The 25,691-nt window shown below is 43.7% G+C and overlaps 1 protein-coding gene across 2 annotated transcripts in view; it reads left to right on the forward strand.

Moving 5' to 3' along the window:
* Positions 1-25,691, forward strand: part of nhsl3 (NHS like 3) — a 56,918-nt gene that overhangs the window by 7,448 nt on the left and 23,779 nt on the right. Inside the window, exon 1 of one of the 2 annotated variants that reach the window (XM_033637497.2) lies at positions 10,316-10,585. The exons of the other annotated variant lie outside the window; for it this stretch is intronic. Within the exon in view, the coding sequence (XP_033493388.2) occupies positions 10,447-10,585 (139 nt within the window). The 5' untranslated portion in view covers positions 10,316-10,446. Of the gene's footprint in view, positions 1-10,315; positions 10,586-25,691 lie in introns of those variants that run through there. 2 annotated transcript variants of the gene reach the window in all.

Raw genomic sequence — 25,691 nt, forward strand, 5'->3', positions numbered from 1 at the left:
CTAGAAAGCACCCTAACGACTAATGGAGGCAACAGTTTTTTTAAATTGGTCTGATATTGAGAGAGAACGCTGCAGCTGCAGAAGCCAAACAGGTTGTAATCTCTACAGGCAATTGAGCAATTTACGTTGACTAAAGTGTTCCCCTCTATCTCTCTCAATATGAAAGCAATTTCAAAAATTGGCCACTTGGACTCAAAAACACTGGAAAAAAGCGTCCAGGTTAAAAAATAGTGAAGCTTCCCTTTCACTGCTTCTTTCTGTTTCCACCATTTCATCTGAGCGTGTTTCTGTTTGATGTAGTGGCCTCAGTAATTCCCACATGGAGCAAAAGAAATCTATATTTCTTTCGCTCATATAACAGATGTTAATCACAGTGATGCAAACTGATTCATAAGTGTGTCACAGAGGAAGTGTTGCACGTACGAGGAAACTACATGTCAGACACAGAAGATTCATATTTGTTGTAGTGTCCAGACGTTTGACGTGATGTTCCAAACACAGTGACCCTACTCTCTCTCTTGTCTCTGTCGCAGTGACATGTAGCTGTCACCATAATGTGTCTTTGTTGGTGTGTTTCCATTGGCTGTGTCACCCCTGCATGACTGCTCCGATCTGCTCGTCTGTGATCTGCAGCTCTGCAGCCCAGCGCTGACTGCCGGCTATATTTTACAGAGATTCCTCTCCTATAAAAAAAATAACAGTCTTTGATGTGCTGAATTCCTGAGAGCCGTGCATCAGAGCCGCGTGTGTGTGTGTGTGTGTGTGTGTGTGTGTGTGGAGGTCTCTTAGCGTGTATGTGTGGCAGCCTGGATGCCAGATTGGACCTGGAGTTATGCGATGGAGAGGAGAGATTACAAGGAATCACAAAGCCCCATTCAGCCTTGAGAGGACTCTTAGGGAACAGACTCTCAATGCTTTTTTAATTAGAGCGACTTCTCAGCACACACACACACACACACACACACACACACACACACACCTATGTCTCTTTGCCTTTTCATTACAGCATATTACTGTTTTTGATTTGCTTCTGTGATTGGCTAACACCCTCTGCTCAGCGCCGCTGAGGGTGTGTCCGTCTTCACTGCTCCTTATTGTGTAATCAGTGTGTGTTTAAAGTTGTGTGTGGACATCTACAGCGCTGTGTGACGGTGTGTATCAGAGGGTGTCTCTGGGTTTGTGTGTCAGCAGCATATTGCTGGGCTTAGGGCGGCGCCAACCCAGCGCCAGCGCTCATTACATCACCTCCACACACACACACACACACACACACACACAAGCCCCCGCAACTACCTGCTTTGTCCAGCGCGGCCCGTCTTCGGCTGCTGGCTGTTTGAGCAGTGAGGTCATCCTGTCATTGTTTTCTACATGTGTGAAGCTGTGTGTTTGTGTGAGAATAGTTTTTATTGTGTCACAGATGCAGGCTTTGTAAATCTGTTTGTAATGGATCCCATTCTTTTCTTGATGTCCTCGATCTGTGTGTGTGTGTGTGTGTGTGTGTGTGTGTGTGTGTGTGTGGCTGCCACATCACAAAACACAGTCAGGGTGTGTAGATTCACAAACTGTAATGCAGATTACAGAGCTCGCAGAGTAATTGAGGAGCCAACAGCTCATTACACAGAGAAGGTTGTACACAGCCTGAGCTCTATTACAGGCCACAACTCAGGGCCACTTTAATACAGGGTGACAGGATGAAGGCGGCGAGCAGAGGGTAAAGAAAGGCACGCCGCACACAGGGAGCAGTGTGAAAGTTTAATGCAACCTCACAGTGTTCCCTGCGAACATCATTCACCGCTCACACACACACACACACACTTTGATGAGCGAGGTAATTTTACCTGGCTAAGCAGATACCTCCGACCCTCATCCATCACCGCGGACCTAAAGCCGTGCCGGTGAGGTAAACGTCACCCAGGCAACGGCACTGTGTGGCAGCAGGAGGCTCGGTGTTGGAGTGAAACTGCGTTTAATGTGAGAACGTACAGTAGAGCAGCCTGCAGAGACGTGCTGCAGCAGAGTGGGAGAATGAAAAGACGATCATAGAGAGAATGAGAAAGCATGATAAGAATTGAGGTCACACACACACAGCCACCCCCCCCCCCCCCCCCCCAACACACACACACACACACACACACACACACACACTGTTCATGTGTCTGCGTTAATCAGATTTAATTTCAGCCTCATGATGTTACGGCCTATCCGCACAGGCGCAGCAGAGAACACAATTTATAATACAAACCCAATTCCAAAAAAAATGGGGCCACTGTAAATACAAACATGAAGTAATGTGCAAATTCATTTTGACCTATATTCAATTAAATACACACCAAAGACAAAATATTCAATGTTCACACTGATAAACTGTTTTGTCAAAGATTATATTCTGGGCTCTTTTTATTAGATCGGAAAGTGTAGCGTGAAATGTGCAAAGAAAGAGGAGGGATGACATGCAGCAAAGGGCTGGAGTTGGAATCGAACCTGCGGCCACTGGGGCAAGGACACAGCCTTTGTGTATGTGGCACCTGCTCTATTATTATTTTATTTTATTCTATTTTATGTTCTAAAACTGTTGGGACAGGAGCAACAAAAGACTGAGAAAGTTGTGGTGTGTTCAGAAAACACCTGTTTGGAACATTCCTCAGGTGAACAGGATAATTGGTGACAGCTGATCATGACCGGGTATAAATTAGGGACATCCTCGAAAGGCTTTACAGGCGAGGACGGCCTGAGGGTCACCTCTGTGTGAAAAACTGCTTCTGCAAACAGTCCAACAGTTTAAGAAAGTTTCTCAAAGCACCACAGCAAGAAATTTACAGTCGGAGAATCTGGAGAAATCTCTGCCTGTAAGGAACAAGGCTGAAAACAAGTATTAAATGTCTGTGACCTTTGACCCCTCAGACTGCACTGCATTAAAACCAACATGAGTGTATAAAGGATTTTACTACACTTTGGAAAACCGCTGTCAGTAAACGCATCGCTGCATCAACCAATGACAGTTCAGACTCTACCATGCTCCGCCCTGAGCTCATCTGAGACGGACTGACACAAAGTGGTCTGACGAGTCCATCATGGACGTCGTGTCCTCCGGGACCATCCAGACTGTTACCAGCTCAACGTTCAAAGCATCTGTGATGGGATGGAGGTGCATCATGGGTAACTCCACATCTGTGAAGGCTCCATCCATCATCATCCTCACTGTGACCTTGTCACATGTCCACGTTTGGTCATGGACTTTCCACGTCCACATATGACGTCCAAGGTACCCTGGGTGTGTTGGTTGTTGACGTTCTGGGACGCCGTGTCAACTTCAGCCTGTTACATGCATTGTCTGTTTTCAAAATACACTTCTGTTTTCACAGGAAATGTACAGTTTGATACAGTCTCTTTCAAAATAAAAGCACTTCATCAGTACAACACTGCCAACTGACATTTTTTTTCTAACGCACATGGTTAGGTTTATGAGAAAAGAACAGGGTTTGGCTTTTCAATCTTGTGTGAGGCAAACACTGCTCTCTCAGGCGAAAGATGGTGTTTGTTGGACCTGCCCACCCCACTCGGACTTTCGTCGCCTTAACTCTTGTCCTTGTCCCGCCACATTTCCCCCGTCGCCACTGGGGGACGTTAAAATATAACGGCAAGCAGCCGCGTATCATGCCGACGTTAACGGACACCTTTTTTTGTTGGTTTCTGACGCTGCAGGTCACTGTCCAAGCGCTGGATTTCGAAGACTTTGGAGTGAGACCTGGCTCCACCATGAATGCTGAACGGCACATACAGGTTTTGGAGCAACATATGCTGCCATCCAGACGACGTCTTTTTCAGGGATGTCCCGTCTTATTCCAGCGAGACAGTGAGACACGTTGTGACGTGTTCCAACAGCGTGGCTTCGTAGTGACAGAGTGCAGGTACCAGACTGACCTGCCTGCAGTCCACACCTGTCTCCCACTGAACACACGTGGAACATTATGAAACGTCGACCCCTGGAAAAAAAATGTCACTTTCAAAACTTCAACAATTATTGTCCTCAGTTCCCAAAAACTGCCTGAGTGTTGTTAAAAGAAAAGGTGGGAAACGCTCCTGTCCCAACTTTTTCCACAGCGTGTTGCAGCATCAAGGAGAAATAATGAAGTTTATCAGTTTGAACATTTGATACCTTTGTACTGTATTCAGTTGGATAGAGGTCAAACAGGATTTACAGATTATTTCTTTAGAGACTCGTGCACACACACTCCCTGTGACACCTCATGCAGATAACACACTGATACACCACAGGAAGAGGTTTCTAAAACGTACCTATGATCAGCTCCAGAGCTCCTCTGCAGAGGTACAGTGTGTTTATGGAATAAGAGCTAATGGGTTGTTTTATAGGACAGAGAGTGTGTTTGATGTGGCGGAGAGGCAGCTGGAAGACATCAGCGTGGGACAGAGGGAGTGGGAGTGTGTATACACAGGGATATACAACTGATTTACCCTGAAGACTGTGTGTGTGGCTGCTGTTACATAACGTGCTGTAACAGATACACCTGCTGAGCGCTGTTTACCTGATCCAGCTGCAGAGGAGAACAGAGCAGATGATGACAAAGCAGCTGAGGAATCCAGTTGGTCCTGAGTGAAGTGACATCAGCGACCATATACAGTGTGTTCTGAAACATCACCAGGAAGTGACTTTATCACTAACGTGTTTTTTTCTGCTTTAAGCTGCGACGCCACACTTTGATGTATCACCTGACCGGCCTCTTCCCTCTCAAGCCCAAACTCACAGATCTATATTTAGCAACCCGCAGAGAGCTGTTCATTGATTTTAGTCAAGTTCTTCACATACTGTCCCACCAGTAGGTGAGGACAGTAACATCAGCAGGTTAGACCTGCAGGAGACATCTGTACAGACATAACTGCTGCAATATAAAGTTGCTCCACCTGCAAGCAACAAGTATTCCACCTTCTTTCTACCAAAGGTAGTATGTTAGCATGTGAAAACCTGCTAAAATAGACTCCTTCCCCAGGACCAGTGGACCAGAACCATGTACAGGGCTCTGCCGCAGACCAGTACGCCTTTCTGTGTGCGTGATTCTGTATGGTGTGTCACGTTTGACGTCACAGACAGGCCAGACAACAGGTTAGAGGCTGTTGAGCACACAACAATGGGACGACACTTTCAGTGAAGTACTGTGGAGAAAAAGTCAAAATGACATGTTTCCAAATATAGTCGGGTCTAAATTATATTTGAATAGGATCCTGTATTTCTTATGACTAAGCAGAAGGTCTGAGAACTCACAGTGACATTAAGAGTCAAGCATGACGGACACAAACTTTAACGGACCTGGGATTTGTTCCGTGATCTGATTGGAACTGATAAAAAATATATTTACCCAACCCACTTTTACCCGAGACATTACAGACCCAACCTGGTCCATGTCCAAGAGCAGAGAGACCCAAACCCTGTTCTAGGTCTGTTGACCTGTCAAACTTGTAATTAAAACTGACACTAAAAATGCCGTTCTACAGGTAAAAACATTTTTTGTGTTAGATACAACATACGCTGTACGTGACAGTAGAGAAAATTGATTTATTGTGTCAGTTCAACTTATAACAAACTTTAAAAATACATGTAGACATTAATCTGACTGAAATCGTACTAAATCAGATTTCTCAAAGTCAGACGAACACACCCAGATAAAGTGATTGTGAAATTACTCCAGCAGGTCAGGTCTCTGGTCCGATGGTCTGGGTCTACCTATGAAGACTTCCTGATTTAGAGCAGTGTACATTTTGTACTTTTTCCAATCTTCAGCAGAAAATATGCTGCAAGTAACAAAACTCTTTCCATTTTGCAAGTTATTGCCTGAAAAACAAACAGCAGCTGCAACAAAGGAAAAACTGTAGTTGTACCACCCGTTACTCTCCATGCCTGTCCTGCACGGATCCATTTTGAAAACCTGCACCCGCCCATACCCATAAAGCTCAGTACAACATTTTATGAACATTTTTTCAGAAATTTTCATAATATTTTTCGGACATTTATTTTAATATTTTTTTGGGATATTTTCATAATATTTTTCAAACACTTCATTAACTTTATTACATTTTATTAACTATTCAGAAATTTTCATAACATTTTTTAGAAATTTTATTATTATTTTTCAGACAATTCTTTTAATTTTTTTTGGAAATTTTCATATTTTTCAAATATTTCATTAACTTTATTACATTTTATTAACATTTTTTTCAGAAATTTTCATAACATTTTTCGGACATTTCTTTTAGCATTTTTTTCAGAAATTTTCATAATATTTTTCAAACATTTGATCAACTTTTTTACATTTTATTAACTATTCAGAAATTTTCATAACATTTTTTAGAAATTTTATTATTATTTTTCAGACAATTCTTTTAATTTTTTTAGTTAATATTTTTCAAATATTTCATTACCTTTTTTACATTTTATTAACATTTTTTCCAAAAATTTTTATAACATTTTTCGGACATTTTATTTATTTTTTTCCCAACATTTCTTTTCTTTTTTTTTTTTTTTTTGAAATTTGCATAATACTTTTCAAACATTTCATTAACTTTTTTACATTTTATTAACTTTTTTTCCCCCAGAAATTTTCATAACATTTTTCGGACATTTTATTATTTTTCCGACATTTCTTTTAATATTTTTTTCAGAAATTTTCATAATATTTTTCAAACATTTCATTAACTTTTTTTTTTTTTTTTTTTCCCACATTTTATTTTATTTTATTTTTTCGGACATTTCATCAACATTTCGTCAGACGTTTTGTCAAGATGTTTTTGGACATTTTATTCACATTTTTTCCAACATTTATTATAATATTTTTCAAACACTTTATCAGCATTTTTTTCTGACATTTAAATACTATTTTTTACCTTTTTTTGATTAGATGTCAAAATATCAAACATACACTGCACATCTTTTGACTTTATTCTGAAAAATTAAAAATATATCTTTGTTCTCACCTGCTGCCCACCTGCGTATAGTTCTTTTTTTGTGTGTGTGAATTTATACATGTTTTTACCTGTTACACAACTTTCTGAGGGTTACCCATCAGGCACCTGACCTGATGCAGGACTGGCACAGGTTAGACTGAACCTGCAGCTGGATGTTATTGAGTGCTTTGCATCAGTGACTGTGACCTCAGGCGTCTTATTGTGGTGGCAGAGCTTTGCCACTAGATGGGAGTGCTGGGCTGATTCACTGGATGTAGAAATGAAACTGTAAAGAGCTGCATTAAGGAGAATAGATGGCATCAATGTCATATAGGTCAGCCTGTGATGACTGCTCGTATTTTATTTTGCAACGTCTTTTTGAACAAACATTCTACTCCAGGCCCCCCCCCCCCCCTCTCAGCCGGCCCTGCTCTCAGTCACACACTCTCCAATGAAACAGAGTTCACACAGAAACATTTACAAAGGTGCATTTTCTCATCCCGTCTCAAGGCCCTGGTGATGGTCACCCTGACAACCACTGCTCCTGACGACTAGTCCCTAACAAACACATTCCTCCACACAAACGTCCTTTAATGTGAACATGCCTACGTGCACACTCACATGCACTCGGCCTGGCTCGCTGCGCTCTCCTTTGAGTTCCCTGCAGCTGTCGAAGCTGAAGATCTGTGCTGACAATGACACACACTTTGATCACACTCATATTTAAATGTATCTGGGGCATGTTTGGCACGTTGTAGGTGAAGGCAGGGTGCGCACACACACACACACACACACACACACACTCTGAGTGCACTCCCACAGCTCACAGTACTCCACCAGCACAAATGCACTGGGTGTGGTTCTGGTGGAGCTACATTAAGAGGCTGCATCTCTCCTTTATTGCAGATCATTTTACACTCTGCGATGAAGAGCGAGTGATGTCATCCTTTAATCTTTCATCTCTCTGTCACACAGATACATTCGAACACAAGCGTTCATGTTTGGAAATTCACAGAAACTCCTCCTGCTCTTCAGACACCAAATCAATTCTTGTTCCAGATAAACGAGGGATAGTAAATTTTTTGCTCAGTAGTGCGGCACATCTCCTCTTCCTCACGGCTCCCCCACTCAGTAAATCTGCTTTTTATTGGAGGCTTTTTATCTTCCACACAGCAGAGGCGGGGGGGTGGAGAGGAAACGTGATCAGGGTGGCCGTGATGAGGAGGAGGAGTGTGGTTTCACTTTATTCCTCTTCATCATCGTCTTCCCTTCCTCTTGCTCCGTTTCGTTCACGTGATGTGAGCAGCGTGCTACATGCTGAGGGTGTCCGTGTCACTCCTCTTTCTCCATGTTTCTCTCTGACCTCAATCTGGTTGGATGACTGTTATTGATCCTCCAGCTCTGTGAGAGGTGTCACCGGCCTTTATTGATGGTAAAGGTCATGACATCATCACTGTGGGACGTACCCTGCCAAGTCATCATGGTATTCAGGGACTGTTCAACACTGTTAGAGACAGAGAGGCAACAGAATGTAAGGAATGAGGAAGATGATGATGTATTACTGCTGTCTTACGTCCTCCAGACTAGCGGGACATTATCTGACAGAGGACAGGAGACGCTGTCTCACGTTCTCTGAACTAGAGCGGGACATTATCTGACAGAGGACAGGAGACACTGTCTCACGTCCTCCAGACTAGAGCGGGACATTATCTGACAGAGGACAGGAGACACTGTCTCACGTTCTCTGAACTAGAGCGGGACATTATCTGACAGAGGACAGGAGACCCTGTCTCACGTTCTCTGAACTAGAGCGGGACATTATCTGACAGAGGACAGGAGACACTGTCTCACGTTCTCTGAACTAGAGCGGGACATTATCTGACAGAGGACAGGAGACACTGTCTCACGTCCTCTGAACTAGAGCGGGACACCAAAGTCACACTGGAGCAAACACTGCAGACCTCCTGCAGTGTACCTGTAGGTGAAGTTAGGGAATCTGTCCTCTATAGGGCGTTAAATCTGCCCACAGTTCAGTCTGCAGGTGTCTGACAGGTGTTAGGACGGTGTTGGTCAGTCTGTCTGCTCTGTGTCACATTTTGCTGCAATAAAAATGATTAAAGTCGAAGAAAAGACTGAAAACTTTATCGTAAGAGGTCAAACTGAAGTTAATTTGCAGTTGGAAATATCACAGTCATATGGTATCGTGGGTCTTCAGGTGATTCCCTCCCCTAAGTGCTTCCTGTCTATATTTGCTGCCTCATGTTTGCTAAACGTTGCCTCACATCACATCTCACGTGTCGTTGCTCTGTTAAACTGAAGTAACGTTGCTTCTCTGGAATCCATCATCATCATCATCATCATCATCATCATCTCTGTTCCTGTTTCTCACCCGTCTGGCTCAGCATCTGTGTTTCCTCTGAGCAGGAATGTTCTCATCTCAACACAAGCTTTCATCTGTCCGACCGGTTGACTGGCACATATCCTGTTCTCTTTAGTTTTGATCCAACTCTGTGTGTGTGTGTGTGTGTGTGTGTGTGTGTGTTGTGAGGAATTTCAAAAGGTGCCAGACAGCAGAGCAGCACCTGTGAAGATCGCTTGAATTATTGAGCATCCCTGCTCTGTTTTTAGTTTCACTCTTCCCTTTATCTCAGTATTTATTACCTGCTTTTGTCGCTCATTGGTACATAAACACCACTGATCTGTGTGTGTGTGTGTGTGTGTGTGTGTGTGTGTGTGTGTGTGTGTGGAGGACTCTGTGTTTTCTCCATCTCCACGTTGTGTTGACAGAATCTGTTAGCGTTGCTTATAATGGTTTAAAATAAAGACGACTGCTCACTCACAGAGGAGATCACACACACACACACACACACACACACACACACGCTGAGAGGAAGGTGTGTGTGTGTGTGTGTGTGTGTGTGTGAATCATTACAGGATCTATGTTACACAGATCAGTGTGTGTATGTGTGTGTTTGTGTTTTCTCCTCCTCTCCTCCAACACTGAAACCGCTCAGCTCGGCAGCTCAGCGATCACAGAGGCAGAGTGGGAGGGGCACTTACACACTAACACAGCTACACACACAGTCACACACACACTTGGTGGATGCTGCCGTAGCTTCAGCAGCTGGATGTTCAGGCTGGGAGTGTGTCGGCTCAGAGAACACGACTGATTTGAGTGTTTTTGCGTGCTGGATCTGTGTGACATCATCAGAGCTGTTTGTTTTACAGGAATGGTGTCAGTGGGTCTGTAGCACACGTACACTACACCGAGTGTGTGTGTGTGTGTGTGTGTGTGTGTGTGTGTGTAGCAGGACTGAATCAGCAGGAATTACTTGACCAGAGGGATCGAGGAGCGCATTACTGACTCTGACTCAGGGTGTGTTTCCACGCAGAGGAGCGAGGGGCTGCAGGGACGTAAGAGAAGGAGTACAGATGTAATGTCACAGGACGGCAGGATGACAGACCCTCTGTAGGGGCTGCAGACGCCCCACCATGGGGAACAGCCTCCAGAAGAAGAAGAAGGTCCAGGCAGAGGGAAACTTCTCTGCACCTCCGTCTCCGTCCCCGAGCCTCAGCAGGGACAAGCCGAAAGGTTTCTGGCTGTTTGGACACAGAGACAAAGTGAAGACAGGTAAGACGAGCGCAGGACGTCTCGTTGACTGACTTCACTTGGATTTTTAAATTCAGTCATGTTTGGAATGTGAGCGGTCGGAGAAGTGCTGCTGGGTGTGTGCGTGCTCGAGTGCATGTGAAGTCCTCCACAGTGCTTTTCAGATGCAGATCGACACTATTCCCGTGCTGACTTCACCTTCGTCAGCGTCAAGGCTTCCTGCTTATTGCACAGTGTGCAGAGGAGGGGTGTGTGTGGGCACGAGTGTGTGTTTGTCTCTCTGTTTGTTCCGGTGGATTGTTTGTCCTGCTGACAGATGAGGAGTCACTGAGGGTTTTAATTGAGGACAGACTCTGAGTTTGCCCCAACCTCCACAGTACCACAGTGTGTGTGTGTGTGTGTGTGTGTGTGTGTGTGTGTGTGTGTGTGTGTGTGACCCTGAGCCTGAGAGTGTGTATTATTGTATGATCCTGTGACTTGTTATTGCCAGACCATAATACCTGCAGAGGGAAACAGCTGATCCTGTCCCACGCTGATCTCTGTCTCTGTTAACAGTCCTCAAAGCAACAGAAACTCCAGACAAACAGGTTTCACACACACACATGTCACACTGGCACACACTGATTGTCAGATTAATCTTCAGAGGATGACGCTGACATTCTGTGTCTCAGGTGTTGCTTTCTGTTTCAGGTTTTCTGTGTCTCAGGACTATTTTTAGTTGACCTGCATTTCTCACATAGTTCTGTTTGTCTCTCTTCTGCCTCTTTTATTACTGACAAAATGAGCTTTTGGACACAAAACACTTGTAGCAACGTTACAGCTGTAATAATAATAATACTAAGGATGCATTTTATTTATAGGCGCCTTTCAAAGCACTCAAGGACACCTTAAAAGACACAGTTTAAAAAAAACAGCAGTAATGTATCCACAGATCATAAAGTCAAATAATTCAGTAATATTCAAAAACAAGTTAATAAAACATCTAGACAAGAAATCAGGTTAAACATGGCAGCTTGACAGTTTCAGACAGGATTTGAAAGAGACGTATTTCAGCCACCCAGAGGAAGTCCCACTCAGGAAGGTGCACTTCATCATCAGTATTTTCATTGCCTCAATAATCCATATTTTATTTTTAACAATGGATCCAATTATTATGTGTAACTTGAAAGCGGTTGCTCATTATGACAAACCCACAGAGAATTATCACTGGACCCAACAACTCTGCTCTGCTCTCACCAACCTCATTTCCACTCTCAGCAGGCAGCTGTTTTCAGTAATAAAACCAACTGTACGCTACCTGCTCGGCACCAATCAGCAGATAAATTTAAGGACTAGCTGGTTAACAAAGTGGAGCATTTAGCAACTACAGAGAGCGATGTTTCTCCTTGCGCAGTTAAGCTGGATTTCCACTGGATGTGTGTCCGTTGCGGAACGGCAGCGCTGGTTATCCGCTGCGTGCTCTGCCGGACAGCAGGAGTCACGAGGACCCACGAGATCTCACGAATTCACGCATAATCACGTGATGTAACAAGATGTAGTTTCTATAAACAGAACCACAAAACCAGAGGAGTAGTAGGAAGACATCTGGGTGCACCTCCATGATTAACATCTCCTCGTCCATGGTGTTCACGGAGTGAAATGACGTCTGAAAACCTCTGACCTGTTGACTTCAGGCCTGCCTCTGCCCATTATGACGTTTTCAAGGTGTAGTGCAGGGAAATATGATCCACCGTGAACACTGTGTATTTTATTTTGAAAATTAGTCGGATTTTTTATTGTGTTTCTGTGCACGACTTCCTGCCCCGCACGATCTGCTCTGTGCTGAATTGCTGCGTTGTGCTCCGGCGTCCGGCAAAAATAGAAGTCCTGTGTATCTGTTGCGGAGGGCTCCGGAGCGCCGACACAACCAACACGCATCTGGTGGAATTTGGGGGTTAGAATTTATCAGTTTTTAGGTTGTACAATCATTTTGATTAGTGTTCGGCTTGTTACTCTAAAAATGTAATATTACTCATTACTTGTTCTCAAAAGTAATAACACCACTTTACTTATTATGCCCTGCCAACATATGTCATATGTGTCTCTGTGTGAATGTCAGGCTGATCACCGCTAAGTGTAGCTAAGGTTTGATAGCTTCTATTTACCTGGAGGTCTTCTGTTACCTGTGAGCGGTATCTTCCCAACGCTCTGCCCAAAAGACGGAGAGTCACTCATGCAGCAACATTTCATCCACCACATATCCAACCACAAGCTCCATCACCTCTCTGTGTCTGCAGCTGTCCACCATCAAAATCCAGTTTTGGTTGTTCAGCCAGTGCAGAGCTGCAGCTGAGGAGGACTCACCTTTGGTGGGGTGTATTTCTTGGAGCTTCATGTTGTTGTGCTGACGGTCATATAGTAGCTGAGGTGTTTCAGACTGGAGGTTTGAGGACGTGTTTTTGGCAGCAATGGAAAGAGTTTTAGTCTGACTACGTGCAGCAGCAGAGTTCCTGTCATCTTTCCTCTGACAAGTGATGAGAATATTTCATTTAAAGATGCCCAGATGTTTCTGTCTCTTTTATTTCTACAGTTGCTTTGGTGCGTTCTCCATCACCTTGGCAAAGACTGTCACCTGTGTCACCAGCATACACCTGTGACTAACCATCTTTAAGGCATAAATGAAGCTGACGTTGGCCTACACACAATTTCATTTCATTTTCTAACAGTCAGCTTGGCTCTAGGCGAGCTAAACCATGTGGCAAAGTTTTAAGAAAACACGTCCACTGTTGCAGCACTGTTTGCATCAAGCTGACATTTTAAGTCACTTGTGATAAAGTGTTGATGGACAGATGCTGATGGAGCACTTTGTCCACCACAAACTCTCCACACATCTGTGTTGCCTCTTTCATTAGACAGCTGTCATAGTTATCTGGCCATTTGTTGGACGTGTCCATCTGATTGTGTCATTAGACAGCATGAAATATGACGACATTAGCTGGAACCAAACAGCAATAACAATCAGAGCGAGACTCATCAGTCCATTTTTCTTGTGGGTGTGTTTTCTGTTGCAGTTTGATTTCCAGATTAGAGAAACACAACAGTTTGATGCTGCAGCCTGTTGTTGAAGGCGCAGATGTTTCCAGTCAGTTCTGTCAGCTCAGACAAAGTTGTGCTAAAGTTTTGGACAGTGATGGCGTATGGCTAAAACCTGACCACATGAACAAGCAGGACCATCTCTGTGTCCATCTCTATATCGGAGGAGGCGTTGGGGGAAGCATGGAGAAATGAAACATCGGTTGTGATCCCAGCAGCTAGCAGGATCTTCTTTGCAGAGCATCTTGCCAGCTATTTTACATTTGTTAGATAATAAACTTGACGACCTCCATGCCCACATCAGTTTCGCTATATCAGGAACTGTAATGTCCTTTGTTTCACCTAAACCTGGCTAAATGCTGGAATACCGAACAGCGCCAATCAACCAGGTGACTCTTTTTCCATATACAGATCTGACAGAGCAGGAATATTGAGACACTGTCCCATTCCTGCTCATCCACTCGAAAACGGCTACAGTGGGGAGTTGCTGCCTGCGTGAGCCTGGATGAGCGACCATGCAGCCAGTGATGTCATGGATGGAGCCGGTCAGAAGCTGCACCACAGTCCTGCATGGGTCCATTTCTGAAAACCTGCACCTGCCCATACCAACCTGTTACCTGTCATTATGTCTCAGTCAAAGCCACACCCCTGATCAAACCCCCCCAGGCTCCAGTCCCTCACATGAAGCTGGTTCTCCATCTCTTTGACTGGATGGTGAAAACATTCAATCACTGCCAGGTTAGGAAACATGTTAGCATGCTCCTTCCACCACCATCAAACCTCCAAAGGATCCCAACTCCATGTAGGCTGCCACCTCATCCTCGGGCTGCAAAGTTTCATGGCTGGAGTCCTCCACGTCGGTGACCAATGTGACCACGGGGTCAAAGGTCACACAGTGATGCTCTGCCTTGTTTTAATTCATGTGGCAAATGGTTGATGTTGCAACAGCAGGTTCATTTATAATGGTCTTGACGGTTCAGTTCAGCCTTCGGTGCATCTTGTGTTTCACCAACATGGCTGAGATGGCTCCATGATGCTGCTGGTTTCCATGGTAACAGCTGACCCTACTGAACCCTGCGTGTTAATGGTATGAAGATGTGTCGACTTTCAATAAAACAAGACTGAGCATTCAAAGTCTCTCCAAACATAAAGACTGTGAGTGTGTGTGCAGAGAGACAGATTTCATTCCCTGTCAGGGTGGTCGATGTCTGTGTTTGTGTGTGTGTGTGTGTGTGTGTGTGTGCTTCTGTTCCCCAGTAGTGGCCGCCTCATTCACCAGCAGTTTATTCAGAAACTTGGGGTGTGAATGCATTCCTACATTCCAGCCCGTTTTCATACGCATGAGCGCCCATCCAGCACACAAACACACGACATCTTGAAACGAGGCTCGGCTCCAGTTTTTTTAGGTGATTGCAGCTGCTTTTTGTTACACAATACCCCAAAATGAAGGCAGATTGAGCAAGAGGAAGAGGAAGGAGTGGATTGTGTTACATGTCAGTGCTCACATGTTCATGTGCAGCTGTGTTGATGTGATTCTCTTCGGGCTGGGTGATAAAACAATAACGATAATTACCTTGATCAAATTTTCCTCCAGTGAAATAAAATACATGTTCAAGAAATCCTCCATGTTATTAAACCAGCCATTCGCCCATACAGGGGGTGGTGATGTACTTAAAACACCAGTTTCCATGAAGGGTGGGAATCACGATACGATATCATCATGATACTGAAGTCAGGACGTAGTGTTAAGAAGGCCGACTTTTTGTCCCAGTCCCCCGCTGGATGTTGAGCTCACACTGTTTGAGGTTTGAGGTCAAATCTCTTTTGTTTCAAAGAGGATTTTTACACATCCCAGATTTGGACACATTGACACCTCCCTTTAAGATGAGCCTGTCAGTGACTGAGGAAAAGCCAGCTGGAAACATGAGAAAACAAAACCACCTTGGATGACCTTGACCAAACATACAGTCAGAGTCAGGCGTTCAACGTGTGACGTCCAGTCGTTTGCCAGCCTGTGAAGTGTTGTGATCTCCGACATAAACAACCTCTCAGGTGTGTGAAGGACACAGGCGGGGCGTCTGCTTTGGATCATGACCAAAACCACAGACGTGACATATTTTGGGAGCACATGGTGAGGATCTATCCACTGACAGCATCTTATGCATGTTCATGAGCCTGCTGCACCCTGAGCTGAGTGACTGCAGCACAGAGACCGTGTAGTGTGAAGCTGCTGCGTCTGCTGCACCTTTATTTGTTGCATGTATTATTGTATGAAAGGTTTAGTCACGTTACCTTTGGTCACGTTATGTCTTATTGCTCTGTTGAATGTTAGTCACGTTAACTGAAAGTCGAACTTCTATATTCGGCACATTGGTAGCTGTGTTGAAATTCTGACTGAACATTAACTCCGGAGTGAAGAAAAATGAGCCTGATGAGATTTATGTTTGAGGCACTTTTATGGACAAAAAAAACAAATTCCAGGTCTGCCGTTAATATCTGTTTCATCTAATAAGATATATATCATGATATATATATATATACAGTACAGGCCAAAAGTTTGGACACACCTCATTCAATGCGTTTTCTTTATTTTCATGACTATTTACATTGTAGATTCTCACTGAAGGCATCAAAACTATGAATGAACACATGTGGAGTTATGTACTTAACAAAAAAAGGTGAAATAACTGAAAACATGTTTTATATTCTAGTTTCTTCAAAATAGCCACCCTTTGCTCTGATTACTGCTTTGCACACTCTTGGCATTCTCTCCATGAGCTTCAAGAGGTAGTCACCTGAAATGGTTTCCACTTCACAGGTGTGCCTTATCAGGGTTAATTAGTGGAATTTCTTGCTTTATCAATGGGGTTGGGACCATCAGTTGTGTTGTGCAGAAGTCAGGTTAATACACAGCCGACAGCCCTATTGGACAACTGTTAAAATTCATATTATGGCAAGAACCAATCAGCTAACTAAAGAAAAACCAGTGGCCATCATTACTTTAAGAAATGAAGCTCAGTCAGTCCGGAAAATTGCAAAAACTTTAAATGCGTCCCCAAGTGGAGTCGCAAAAACCATCAAGCGCTACAACGAAACTGGCACACATGAGGACCGACCCAGGAAAGGAAGACCAAGAGTCACCTCTGCTTCTGAGGATAAGTTCATCCGAGTCACCAGCCTCAGAAATGGCAAGTTAACAGCAGCTCAGATCAGAGACCAGATGAATGCCACACAGAGTTCTAGCAGCAGACCCATCTCTAGAACAACTGTTAAGAGGAGACTGCGCCAATCAGGCCTTCATGGTCAAATAGCTGCTAGGAAACCACTGCTAAGGAGAGGCAACAAGCAGAAGAGATTTGTTTGGGCCAAGAAACACAAGGAATGGACATTAGACCAGTGGAAATCTGTGCTTTGGTCTGATGAGTCCAAATTTGAGATCTTTGGTTCCAACCGCCGTGTCTTTGTGAGACGCAGAAAAGGTGAACGGATGGATTCCACATGCCTGGTTCCCACTGTGAAGCATGGAGGAGGAGGTGTGATGGTGTGGGGGTGTTTTGCTGGTGACACTGTTGGGGATTTATTCAAAATTGAAGGCACACTGAACCAGCATGGCTACCACAGCATCCTGCAGCGACATGCCATCCCATCCGGTTTGCGTTTAGTTGGACGATCATTTATTTTTCAACAGGACAATGACCCCAAACACACCTCCAGGCTGTGTAAGGGCTATTTGACCAAGAAGGAGAGTGATGGAGTGCTGCGGCAGATGACCTGGCCTCCACAGTCACCGGACCTGAACCCAATCCAGATGGTTTGGGGTGAGCTGGACCGCAGAGTGAAGGCAAAGGGGCCAACAAGTGCTAAACACCTCTGGGAACTCCTTCAAGACTGTTGGAAAACCATTTCAGGTGACTACCTCTTGAAGCTCATGGAGAGAATGCCAAGAGTGTGCAAAGCAGTAATCAGAGCAAAGGGTGGCTATTTTGAAGAAACTAGAATATAAAACATGTTTTCAGTTATTTCACCTTTTTTTGTTAAGTACATAACTCCACATGTGTTCATTCATAGTTTTGATGCCTTCAGTGAGAATCTACAATGTAAATAGTCATGAAAATAAAGAAAACGCATTGAATGAGAAGGTGTGTCCAAACTTTTGGCCTGTACTGTATATGTATATATATATATATATATATATATGTATATCCCACACCACCACACTTTAAGCAGGATTTATACTTGTGCAGCAGACCCTACGCCATTGTGAGCATTTATACTTGTGTGGTGGTGTGTCTGTGTCACTCTGCAGTTACACCTCCAAAACACTAGTTGGCGGTGGAGGTTTCTGTGAAGTGCTGTAAAGTTTAGTTGATTCAAAACACATTAAACACACATAAACACATTAAACACACATTAAACACACATTAAACACAAATTAAACACACATAAACACATTAAACACACATTAAACACACATTAAACACAAATTAAACACATTAAACACAAATTAAACACACATAAACACATTAAACACACATTAAACACACATTAAACACAAATTAAACACATTAAACACAAATTAAACACACATTAAACACACATTAAACACAAATTAAACACACATTAAACACACATTAAACACAAATTAAACACAAATTAAACACACATTAAACACAAATTAAACACACATTAAACACACATTAAACACACAGTAAACACACATTAAACACATTAAACACACATTAAACACACATTAAACACACATTAAACATGGCTTAATAGAGACAATTTCAAACACAAATCAGCTTCACTATAACTCGCAGCATTCACAGACAAACACTTGTCTTTATCTGGACACATTTTCCCCACAAATACAACCTGCTAACGTTATTAGCACAAGTCTATGGCATTTTACATTGTATAAATTAGCCTCAACAATCATAAAGAGACAAAAGGAGGAGACAAAGTGACAAAACCACAGAGGGAAGGCTACAAGAACAGCAAACCAAAGAGGCTAAATAACTATAAAGTCTGTGTGTCTTGCTTCTGTAGGAGAGGTGGAGGCGTCTTTTGATTACCCGTGCCCGGGGGCCACTGTCTCATAACCCGCCCCTGACTTTATAAATCGTCTCTGAAAAAAGGGAAAATGTTTTTCTAGTTGACAAAGACAAAATTAGGACTTTTTAAACTGGACTCTGCACAGTTCCACTATCAGCTCATCAATACAAGCTTTAGTAATCAATGACTGTGTGTGTGTGTGTGTGTGTGTGTGTGTGTGTGTGTGTCAGCACACAAAGTGTTAAACAGTGTTGGGAGTGGAGACGTTGCCAGCTGAGCTCCAGAGTCACAAAGACGCCCGTTCATGTGGTGATGTGAGTGTGAGGACGGAGGCTGCAGCCGATAAGATTAGCTCACTGTGAGCTCACTCTGCTGCATCCACAGGTGCTCAGTGACACAGAGGGAGACACACACACACACACACACATCTGTACAGACACACTGACTCTCTCTGCACTGTCATCCTTTCATTCTGCTGATGGGTCTCCAGATGTTTTATATTACCTTTTCATGACTGTCCACTGTGGAGGGAGAACCTCAGCTGGCTTTCATCAGACTGTCTCAATGATCCATCTAATAAACTGCCGTCACTGACCACGTTTACACGCACAAAATATTCTGTTTTATTCCCTTATTCTGAAAGAGACAATATTTAAAAAAAAAAAAATTAAAAAAAAGCTATTCACAAGCCTCGTCTCCACCAAACCCTTTCAGTCCAGTCCCTTTGGAACCAGCAGTAAGCCTTCAGACATGGTACCTAGACCCTCGGTGTGTTCAGACAGTCCTCTTAAATGTGGGCGGGGTTGTTGTCACTCACTGCTCCGTCCAGCACTCGCTGTATTTCCTCATCAGCGGTGACACAGATGGAAGTCTGCACCTGGTTTATCGTCCACAGAACGAGGCTGCACGCCCACATTTTCACAACAAAATAGAACAGGCTGCAGTGAGAGTCTCTCTCCATGGGATATTTAAAAATAGCAGCTTTGTGCATTTAGTCCTTCTCAGGCAAGCTCAGGGGTTTAGTGTTGCTGTAGCCCACAGGAAGTGAGGATTAGAATATATGACCTTCACATAATCCGCTCCAAATTCATCTATATTTTTAAAGTCATTACTAAAAGTGTGTGTCATATAAAAACTAAAGTGATGGTCAAAGTTGTCACAGTGAAATTTAAGGTGTGCTGATGGATTCACGTCATCAACTCATGCATTGAGTAACATTACAAGTTAACGTTCCACCTTAAAAGTTGCCGGCAGTCGGCCCAGTGAATGAAGTGATTTTTTCTCAGACTCCAGCTGCTGTGAGAGGCAGCAAAACATCCATCCTGCCCCATTCTGACATTTGCTGCCTTAACTTTCATCTTTGTCCCGTCATGTTTCCTCCTGACGCCACCGAGCACTGTTAAACTATAACGGCAACTCAGCCACATATCATGCCGACATTAAAGCACACCTTATTTCATTGGTTTCTGACGCCCCAAGTGCAGAAGTGCTCTTTACATGACCTGTCAGAAATTCAGAATATTGTCATGTTCAGATTAATAATGGTGTACCAGTGTGCATGTAAACGTTGTCACTGTAAACTGAAGTATTGTGACATATTGTTAAAATCACAGACCTTCACACTCCCCTCTGCTTCCTCTCCTTCCTTCTTGACCTTGGATCGCCAGCTGGTTATTTATCTTTCTATCTGCACATATACACAGTCACATTCACACTGACCTGATGCCTTTGACTCTGCACAAAGCAAAGACTGTAACTTTAGGGACGATGAAGGACTGAGAGGTGAAGTAAAGTGATGACAGAATGAGGGAGTGAGAGCAGAGAGAAGGTGACTCTGGTCTAGAGAATATAAAGGGGATGTAGAATCAGAGGGGAACACGTTGTATAGGACTGTGTGTAATTCGAGAACAAAGCCAGCAGCAGATCTCCCCACCATGTTCATTACGACTGTCTTGCGCGGGTTGTGATATTCCATATTCCTTTATCCTGCTGCCGGGTAAGGCTCGCCCTAAGCCTTTTGATTTCTGTAAGCTGGGCTAAGACGCTCTCCTCTTGGTCCTCCTTTGAAGATCCCATTTACTGTGAGCCACTGTCAGAGCCATGGACTCCCTGCAGAGGGCTTAGGCAACACACAGTTGGATAAAGGGAGGATGACTTTTTGTCTGCGCTATCTGTCCCTCCTATGCCTCGCCCCATCTCGTCTTCCAGCCCTCATCTTTCATGTTCTGTCGCTGTTTCTCTCCGTGCATCTCGCCGCTCTGCTCTGCTTGTCATGTGGGTGAGAAATACCTGCACACACAGGTGTGTCTCGACTGCATTTAACCTGCATTCCCCTCATTTCTTTTCTACTCTTTTTAAAGCTTTATTTCTGAGAGGAGACAAAACAATAGGAGGAATGACGGAGTTGTTCTTTAACCAACCTCTGTCTTCTCCACACAGCTCCCTGATCTGTCTGTGCTTTAACTGAAAACCTCTCAGTTCTGTTTCTGTTTTGTCGTCATTAATTCTCCACCTGTACCATCAAGTTGTTGCCCGTTGCACCAACGTGTTGCCAGAGTGTTCTTTAGAGATGAAGGGTGATGGTTACCTCCGTCCTCTGTCCTGTCCTCTCGTGCCCTTTAGCTGCAGGAACTTTTGTTTTCTTCCTCTAAATGAAAGGACACTTTGTGCAGCATGCAATTGTGGTTCGTCTGCATACTCTGGTCCTAAATGTAGCATGGGAATTTTTTAGCTATTGGATGGCATCTCTGGGTCTCTTTACACTTTAGTAAGGTTAACCCTTTAACAGGATCCACAACTCGTTAGTTAGTTTCATGCATGCAACGAGAAAGTGTACGTGGAGTAACCCTGAGTTTACTATGTGAAGACTGGAGCCCACAGACTGAATAAAATAATGGACGTAGCTACAGTCATTGGTTTGTGGACTGTCACCATCTTGTATGTTTGGAGCCAGAATTAATCCTATTTTAATGAGAGGGTGGAGTTGTGGTGCAGTGAGTCCAGCCTGTTCTCATTCTCAGCTTGTCAAATACCACCGCTTTGTCAGTGATTTCGGTTTCAGACATCAACGCAAAAAGGCACCTTTCACTGCAGTATGATACGCCGCACGCAGCAATGTGATATAAGCCCTGTTTCCACCGAGCAGTTCAGTTCAAATTGTTTCTGTTCCCACAGTGAAAAGTTGTGGATGGTACCAACAGAACTGTTCCGTACTGTCCCCGTGTTTGGTCCCACCTCTGTTGGGGTACCTAGCACACAGATCTGGTACTAAAAGGTGGAGCTGTGAACACTGCAGTCTGATTTATTTTGTTGTGAAAATGTGGGCGTGCAGCCTCGTTCTGTGGACGATAAACCAGGTGCAGACTTCCATCTGTGTCACCGCTGATGAGGAAATACAGCGAGTGCTGGACGGAGCAGTGAGTGACAACAACCCCGCCCACATTTAAGAGGACTGTCTGAACACACCGAGGGTCTAGGTACCATGTCTGAAGGCTTACTGCTGGTTCCAAAGGGACTGGACTGAAAGGGTTTGGTGGAGACGGGGCTTTAAAATGACCCAAAGTTCACACGGGTTCGAACACACTACTCCAGGTGAGTGTCAGTTTTTTGTGACCCAACCTGCCTCCTTCCAAGTGCTCGGGACTGCTTCCTTGTTCACTGCCTTCTGCACGCTGGTCACATGATCGCAGCCTTTCAAAATACGTGGGATATGTACGAATGTGGGAACAGTTCAGTCAATTAACGCAACTTTAAGTTTAACAAATAAAATGATATGTAGATGATGTGACAGAAAAAACATCGACTACATTTTTCTTTGTTGAAGATGTGAGTTTGTATTTGAGTTACACTTGTGACCATGTGTGAGCCATGTTGCTGCTGAAGTTGCTACTCTTGTTGCTGCTCAAGTTGCTGCTCATGTTGCTGCTTATGTTGCTGTTGAAGCTGCAGTGAATCAGAGACATCTCTCTGTCTCCAGTATAAAAGGACTCAGTGTTGGGAATGCTCTGTAATGGGGCTCAGTCCAGTGGCTTCCAGCATCAGCACCTAAATTGAATTAAAGCATCAGACCTTACCATTAAACAGTGCACACACACACACACACACACACACACAGTGACCTGTGTGTGACCTCTCCATTCAGAGGTCATTATTTGAACTCTGGCCATGTCTTTGATTTGATGGTTGTCATCCTGAAACGGGAACAAACTCGCCTTTTATTGCTGACGTTAGCTTCAGTTTCCAACATCACTGTGTCCAATCTGTAATCTGAAACTTGTGACTGTGTCTGCTGAGAATGTCCCGCCCTGCTGAAGGAAGAAAAAGCGGCATCAAACCTAAGATTAGACCTCGCTGAAATTAAGTTATCCATCAATTAGGACGGCTTTCACTGCTCAAAGTGCTTATTTACGCTTCTGACTGTGATCAGAATCAGTCTGATTTTCTACGCTGAGCTGAGCGGATCACATCAGTTCAGGATGAGGTTAAAACCAACACTCAAAACACCAAAACTCAGCCAGCTGTTCAGGTACACCACAAACATGTCACTTTTATCAGCATGATAGTTTTCGTAGATGACCTTTTTCCACAATGCAAAACGAGACGATGACGAGCTAAAATAGATCTTGATGACAAAAACTGAAACTAAAATCTGTGTTTCATTTTCATCAACGAGACGTGACGAACATGTTGGTGGTGGACTGTCGGACATTGAAAGCAGAGAACAGCCGTGCTTGTAATTGTCTTCAAACACTGCATGAGTGACAGGCTGTAAACTCCAGTAAAGTTTAGTTGATTCAAAACACACATTAAACACACATTGAACACACATTAAACATGGCTTCATAGAGACAGTTTCAAACACAAATCAGCTTCACTATAACTCGCAGCATTCACAGACAAACACTCGTCTTTATCTGGACACATTTTCCCCACAAATACAACATGCTAACGTTATTAGCACAAGCCTATGGCATTTTACATTGTATAAATTAGCCTAGCAGCTAGCAGAGATTTCCTCTGCTCATATGAAGCCAGGATAAATCACACACAAGACTTAAAATGCTATTTTAGTGGAGGCTTTATTGTCTTCACAATTTATTGTTTCTTATCTGTGAAATTAAAGTAAATCAAAGCTTTGTTTCCACTGAGGGAAATGGTTTCAGCTCACAGAGACAGACAGGAGGTCTGCGTCACTGTGACACTGTGGGGTTACATTTCTGGGGAGGTGCACGTCAGGCTGCAGTGTCAATTCAATGCAGAAGTATTAATCCTGCATTAGAGTAAGTGTTGGAGTTAGGCATTTTGTTGTGATGGTTAAGGTTAGGGTAAGGGGCTAGGGAACGTGTGTGTGTGTGTGTGTGTGTGAGAAGAGAGACTATAGTTAACTGTAACCAAGCTCTTCATTTTTTAAAAATAATGCAAAAAAGGCAACTATTTTTGAAATTTCATTGCAAAAAGAAAACCATCTAAAAACGTCACGACATGCATCACGATTTTTAGGAAAAGCTGCTGTGAAATCAGACATTTTAGGCCGCAGTAATTCAAAACCAGCCGGTGAGATCCTGCAGTGACGGATGGTTTTATTTAATACACTGTTTATATGCTGTGTCAATCGACAGCAGCTTTAATTAACCTCAACAACTTCAGTTATGTCATCTTACTGGTGTCAGGAGACCCTGTTGGCACAGAGCTCCCACTGGGGAGTTGTGTGTGTGTGTGTGTGTGTGTGTGCCAAGCAGATGGTGTGCAGCCAGCGCCAACCTCGACCACTCCAACACTTGGCAGCAGGTTTCCTCAAACACACGATCGTCTTTTCACTTCACGCAGATTTACAAGTGTTTTCAGAGCGATTCAGTCAAAATGGTTTCGACTTGTTTACCAAAGAGAGCTCAGCTCATTGGCCGTGGGTAATGGGATTTCTCTGAGGAAGAGTGAGGAGGAGGAGGAGTGTGTTTCTGCGACTTTAATGAAGGCTCAGAATGAGATGTTGTTTTCTGTGGGCAGGAGAAACACACACACACACGTTCTCTGCATATCTGACACACACACACACACACACACACACATACACACACACACGGTGGCACTTATGTTGCTGATGAACACACTGGTACTTTCTCTGCATTTATGTGTGTTAGACGTGTGCGGCGCTGAAAACAGGCGGCGTCTGTTCAAGCCTAATGTGTCGAGTGTGATTCAAATAATCTGAAAGTCACTTGTACGTCGCAGCTCAGCGATGAGGACGTCAGCAGATGTTTTTCCATCCAAACTCTGCTCCTCACTCATTAGCTCACTGATACTGATGTAAAGCATCAACATGTGGTGACAGAGGAAGCTCATAGTTTTATATTTTCCATCGTTAAACAGTGTCTATAATCCACTCCTCCGAGTTTCAGCAGCTGAATCACATGAGACTAATCCGTGATGGACGGAGCACATGTACAGGAAACAACAAAAGATGATTGTCTCAGAAATGTCCTTGTCTGTGAATCTTTACAGTCTCAGTGACCTCCACAGGAGCACGAGAACATGAGATGCTGTAAATGACATTTTGGTTAAAAGTCAAATGCAGACATACGTTCTGATTCACTAATGAGACGAAGCAGACTGTGACATTTGGATTTTGTATCATTACAGTGATTAAGAAAAGGTCAAGGAGGTGGGGAGTTTGAACAGCTGCTAAATGTGCAACAACCTCTCCCTGTAAGATGCAAATCTTTATCTCTGTGGATGTTTCATGGTGATAATTCAGGCGAGATACACTATCGTTTGGTTTGGCTTCCATCAGAGTGAGTCTCCTGTCAGTCCTCTAAAATAGATTTTTTGATAACAGGAGAGATGAGTCAATCTATGAAACCTCTGACTGTACAGTAAGTTTGAGTAAGTGTTGTAAATGATGGCATGGTTGAACTCAGGTGAAGAAAGATGACAGAGTGGAAGAGTTTTTGAAAAGCCCCACAAAAAATTAACGACACGCTTAGACAACAATTGTGTCTGAGGT

The sequence above is a fragment of the Epinephelus lanceolatus genome, chromosome 16 (genome assembly GCF_041903045.1).
Source record: "Epinephelus lanceolatus isolate andai-2023 chromosome 16, ASM4190304v1, whole genome shotgun sequence".
Classification (NCBI taxonomy): domain Eukaryota; kingdom Metazoa; phylum Chordata; class Actinopteri; order Perciformes; family Serranidae; genus Epinephelus; species Epinephelus lanceolatus.